This window comes from Triticum aestivum, chromosome 5D (assembly GCF_018294505.1).
Source record: "Triticum aestivum cultivar Chinese Spring chromosome 5D, IWGSC CS RefSeq v2.1, whole genome shotgun sequence".
NCBI lineage: Eukaryota > Viridiplantae > Streptophyta > Magnoliopsida > Poales > Poaceae > Triticum > Triticum aestivum.
In genome coordinates, this window is record NC_057808.1 from 427,643,270 (window position 1) to 427,649,089 (window position 5,820).

Genomic DNA, 5,820 nt, shown 5'->3' on the forward strand with positions numbered 1-5,820 from the left:
CTCCTCCACTCCATCTCCTCCTCTCCGCCACTCCACCTCTCCTCCACTCCATCTCCTCCTCTCCTCCACTCCATCTTCCCTTCTCTCCTCCACCATACTACTCTCCTCCTCTTCGGCGACCTCCTCCTCCTCCTCTCCGGCGACCTCCTCCTCCTCTCCGGCGACCTCCTCCTCCCTCCTCTCCTCCCCTCCCCTCCCCTCACAGTTTCTCCTCCCTCCTCTCCGGTGAGCTCCTCCTCCCTCCTCTCCGGTGAGCTCCTCCTCCCTCCTCTCCGATGAGCTCCTCCTCCCTCCTCTCGTCCCATCCCCTCATGGTTTCTCCTTCCTCCTCTCTGATGCTCCGGTGAACTCCTCTCCGGCGACCTCCTCCTCCTCTCCGGCGATGTAGGCGAGCGCCTCTCCGGTGACCTCCTCCTCCTCTCCGGCGAAGTTCTCTCCGGCAAAAGAACACGGCAAAAGAACGTACAAGATCCAAAAACAGGAACAAAATTTGAAATAATATCGTGCAAAAAAAGAGCAAAAAAAAGAGCAAAAATGGGCAAAAAAATCACGATCCAGATCCAAATTCAAAATTCAAAAATAGCAATGGCGCACGGTGGGGGTTAGACGGTGTGCCACTACTATTTTCCCGCCTTCAAAATTCAAAAATACTAATGGCGCACCGTGGCCTATACTAATGGCGCACCAGTGGCCTATACTAATGGCGCACCGTGGCCTATACTAATGGCGCACAAGTGGTGCGCCATTAGTATACTAGATACTAATGGCGCACCACTGGTGCGCCATTAGTAAAAAATACTAGTGGCGTGATGCTAGTGGCGCACCAGTAGTGCGCCATTAGTAGGCAAAACTGGTGCGCCACTAGTAAGACTTTTCCTAGTAGTGGCAGTGGAGACTCGGCGTCCGATGTACGAGGATGGACTCGCGCAGTAGGACGACGCTGTTTGGCGTCGTGGTGGCGTCGATGGCAGAGAGACCTGACACGGTAGATGCAACAGTACAGCTCTGAAGATGGATTGGTGGCAGGTGGCTGCGGCGGCCTCATACCCGGCAGGCGTCCTGGTTGAGAAGTGCGCCAGACTGGTGGGTGCCCCATACCCGGCAGGCGTCCTGGTTGGGATCTCAGGTCTTAGATGTTAGGTTTGGCTGCGGGGTCTGTTTGGTATTATGCCCAGACTATCAGCATCCCTACATCAACTGGATAGGAGTAGCGACAGATGTTGCCTAGACGATGGCTTTAGGCTTACTGTTGTATGACTTTGTAAGGTCTTATGTGAATTTTTAATAAAGTGGCTGCATGCATCGTCCAGATGCAGAGGCCGGGGCTCATCCTCCATTTAAAAAAAATTGCATCTTCTATTAGAGTTGCTGTTTTACATCACCAATATACATCTTCTGTTGAAGTTGCCCTTTTAAAGATATAAAAAGAACTTTTTGAATATGTAAATTTTACATCTCTTGTTTTACATCTTCAAATTTGCATCTTTTATTGAAGATGCTCTTCAAAATCCGAGAGAAGTGGACTGTCAGGCGTCAACTAGCGTCTGGCACGCACAGGCATCCTGTCATCGGTCAAGGATTTGTTGCCTGGCGACGATGCTTGCGTGGATGCCTAGGCGTTGTTCGAGCCGTTCGCCTTTGTAGGCACTCCAGCCTCCAACGCATTAGCAGCAGCGACCATAGGCATTGCTGTCACTTTCTGCGGCACCGCTGGGACGACCGACGCTGGCGCCGATGTTGTTTTGACCTGCATAAGACATGGGCGTGCGTCAGAACAACTTGCATTGTGTGTGTGCTCGTCATGGGCAACGCGTGTACTTGCTCACCGGATCTTTCATGATGCCAATGTCATACATCGGCGTGAAGTCTGGCTGGAACATCCCGAAATTGCGCTCGGCCACGGGCCCGGGCTTGAGGTCCTCGTTGAAGAGCGTGAATATGTACGTCTCGAACTTCCGCTTTGGCATGAGCGGTGTGCCTGACCCGGAACTAACCTCACGAATGATATATTTGTTGTACTCCGCCGCCTCGGCAGGGCTCACGCCAATCTGCCCGTCCACCGCCTTAGTCGGCCACCCGGTCTCCCCCACCAGGATCTCCACGTCCTCAAACCCAAGTTTCTTCATTGCCGAGTACACCGAGTCAAGTTGTGCCTCAAACATGCTCGTGTACATGATGCCGGAGCCCGCGTCTAGCACCCCAGGGTTCGGCCGCGCCAGTGCGTACGGTAGCGTGTCACTGTTGTACCCAAAGTACGGGTACATGTTGACGATGAGTGGCGACTTGGTCTGCCGGAGAAATTGAAGCATCGGCGTGAAGATGGCGTCATCCCAGACGTCGCGAAACCGAGCCGCGGACGGCGGCTGGGAGTCAACCAGGATGCTGAGTGAGCTTGGCGTGGAAACACGAATTTTGTTGTAGCCAGCCGTGACGAGCGCATCCTTGAGCATCTGCATGGCGGGGACGAGCTTGCCGATGAGATTCTTGTCGGCCATGTCCATGATCTCGTTGCCCACGGCGACGAGAGATATATCTGTCGCGGGGTAGTATGGTGCGATGTTGGTAGCGACCCATGAGTCGGCGCCGGTCTGGGTGGCGAGGCCAGGGATGTCGCCATTGCCTGCTGTGACCATTACTGAGATGCCCGTGCCGGCGAAGGCCCGAACAATGTCCGGGTTGGTGTCAAACAGCTTTACACGGTCAATGTTTGTGAGGGTCACGAGGAATGCCGCAACCTTGGCCGGTGACGGAAGGTTGTCACCCTTGGTGCCATAGTTGACACCGATCGCCGTGCTCAACGGTGCTATGACGAGGAATATACACATGACCACCTCCGCGCGGAGCATGCACCCATGCCTTGGCGGTGTCGCCATGGTGAGCCGGTGAGCCGCTGGAGGGTGGCCGGCCGGACGCAAGCCAAATAGGTGGTGATGGGAGGTGCTCGGAATGAATTTTGGGCTATTGTTGAGGACCCTCTAATTATAGCTAGCTATACTAGGAGCCGATATCTTCAAACACATGTGTGGTCTTCGGTCGTCCAATCGCTATAGGAAGAGCCGATAGGGCCGGCCGGCTCTATTTCTATACTAGTCCGCCCTATAGATGTCGCCCCCAGAAATGGAATCTTATGTGTGCGAATCGCATCCACTCGGGCTAGCTCACATGTCAAGAAGGCCCTCCCTCTCCTCCTTGGGTTATTACTATGACCAGAATACCACACAATATGGCATGAGGTTATGCATGCGTGCAGATGTGACAAAAACAATGATATTGATGCTTAACTTGCTACTTGAATTTACGATAGGTCTTCAGTGGTTGGCTTCACTTTGCTTTGATGAGATCCTATCGTTGCTATGTTTCAACAACTTTTTGAGGTTTAAAGTTGCCGTCTAATTTTTCTATGTTGTCACGCATTGGTACCAATGTTAGTACGTGGAACTTTGATATCAACATAGTGGCAACTTTGGTATCAATTCGATGCCAAGTACAATAATCCTAGGATGACAACTTTAGAGTTCAGTTTTTTTATCAAAACATATCCAAGTGAAATCTAATTATGAATATCTCGCCAATACAAAGCTAAAGGTGATGAAAGATTATTAATGTGCCTAGTAGTTAGTTTGCAGATCATTTTTATTTTGGTTTCTTCTCCTTCCCCACATGCTTGCGTGAATGCAAATAGTCCTGCATAATTTGATCCCATGGCCAAGATCTTGCCGTGTTGGGAACATATCCACAGAAAGTTCACTCCTTATAATTTGAAACACCAAAAGTGCACTACTAGACAGCTCCAGCATATCGCCAAGAAGAACTACATGAGGAGTCGGACTACCTCAAAACACACCGAAGGCCAACGACGACCTGCAACCATGCACCACCTGGAAAGCATGGGACTTCGTCACATGATCAACATCAACCTGCCACTGGAGAGGACCCTCTGCTCTCTCTCTTAGGGCCGTGGAGTGCCGACTATACCGACAAGTAAAAAGGACACAGAGAGGACGTCATTGTTTGTAAAAGGTAGGTGTAGACACGACTGCTAGCCATCGTAGCCAAGGTGGGCAGAAAGGAGCTCTAAGTCACAGCTAGAAGGTAGGTGTAAACGAGACTCCTAGCCATGGTCGAAGCCAAAGTGGTGCCGAATGGAGCTCCAAGCCAAACCACGCACGCTACCGCGATTGGGTATCATAAACACACATTAATGTGAGGGATAGGAGACACCGTGTCTGCCCAAGAAGGAGGATGGTTTTCACCCTGAATGCTCGCTAACGGGGTGGGGAGGGAAGCCACTACATCGCTTCCAAGAGGGACAAGACACCTGCAAGCAACTTCACCACTGATGTTAGGGCATGACGCTTTTGCTCGACGCCTCCTATGCACCTCTGTGAAAGGGACCCAAGCCACCATGGCCCCCGGTGGGGACATACCACGATGAAGGGGAGACTATAGATCTAGATTAGGGAAAGACCACCATCGATGACAACCTCCTTGCCAGGATCACATGTGTTAAACTCTGATTTAGTTGAGGGAACGGCTCAACCCTCTAGGGGTGTCCTTACACATATATTTATATGGGGAACCAGTACAAGTACATGGTATATACCAAAAGCTACACACTAATCCAAATATAAAGTACCCTCCCTCAATCTCAAGACGTGTCCCGCAGGTTGAGATTGCGCCAGCATACCTCAAATAAAGGTAATGGCAGCGGCTTCGTGAAGATGTCCACAAGTTGATCTTTAGAAGAGATAAACTTGATTTGAAGTATCTTCTGTGCAACACGTTCCCTGACAAAAATGATAGTCAACTTCCATGTGCTTTGTTCATGCATTAAATACTGGATTAGAAGAAAGGTATGTAGCACCAAGGTTGTTACACCAAATAACTGGTAGCCGTCGCTAAGGTACCCCAAACTCATGGAGCAATGGCTATACCCATATAAGCTCTGTTGTCGCATTTGCTACAACTTTGTACTCAGCCTCAATACTTCTGCGAGAAACCGTGGCCTATTTTTGAGCACTCCAGGCGATCAAATTAGGACCAAAGAACACAGCATACCACCCCCCCCCCCCCACCCCCACCCCCGTAGATCGCCGATCATCAAGATTGTCTGCCCAGTCAGCATTCGAAAAAGCAGAGAGAACACCATATGGGGAAGGCTGAAGGTGCAAGCCATATGAGACCGTCAGACAAACATAGCAGAGAATGCGCTTGACAACAGACCAGTGTGAATCACGAGGTGAGTGAAGATACTGACAAGCGTGATTAACCGCAAAAGAAATGTCTGGTCCAGTAATAGTCAAGTATTGTAGGCCACCAACAAGATTACAATATTTAGTAGCATCATCAGGAGATAATAGCTCACCAGTATCAGCAGAAATCCTCTCAGTGGAAGACATGTGTGTAGACATAGGTTTACACTTGAGCATACCAGCACGACGTAGAAAGTCCAATGAATACTTTTTCTGAGTAAGAGACAATCCGGTAGTAGTATGTGTGACCACTAATCCCAGGAAATAGTGAAGCTGGGCGAGGTCCTTGACAGCAAAATCACAACTAAGAGCTGACAGAAGGTGATCTGCAGCAGGAACTGAAGAACTGACAAGAATGATATCATCGACATAAACCCAAAGTTACATAGTAACCTCAGGGCGCTATAGTAAGAACAGTGATGTAGATGACCAAGGAACGCAGCCAACACCACTTTAACGAGAGCTAAATGTGCAGCCCAACATCAGAGGTCGCCGCCTCAATACCCAGGGCCGAAGACCCCCGCACCACCACAACACATAGGAATCTCTAGATCGACCGTAGTCTATT

At 50.2% G+C, this 5,820-nt stretch overlaps 1 protein-coding gene across 1 annotated transcript; it reads right to left on the reverse strand.

Moving 5' to 3' along the window:
* Window positions 1-1,340: 1,340 nt before the first annotated feature.
* Window positions 1,341-3,023, reverse strand: LOC123125283 (glucan endo-1,3-beta-glucosidase-like). The gene is made up of 2 exons (XM_044545800.1): window positions 1,827-3,023; window positions 1,341-1,747 (listed from the first exon to the last, which is right to left on the reverse strand). The coding sequence occupies exons 1-2, from the start codon at window positions 2,871-2,873 to the stop codon at window positions 1,613-1,615; spliced, it is 1,182 nt and encodes a 393-aa protein (XP_044401735.1). The 5' UTR covers window positions 2,874-3,023; the 3' UTR covers window positions 1,341-1,612.
* Window positions 3,024-5,820: the final 2,797 nt, after the last annotated feature.

Excerpts from the sequence above, each read along its gene's own strand:
- LOC123125283 (XM_044545800.1), bottom strand. The coding sequence starts at position 2,873 with ATGGCGACACCGCCAAGGCATGGGTGCATGCTCCGCGCGGAGGTGGTC. Across the intron at positions 1,748-1,826 it reads TTGGCATCATGAAAGATCCG|GTCAAAACAACATCGGCGCC; the intron begins GTGAGCAAGTAC and ends TGTCTTATGCAG.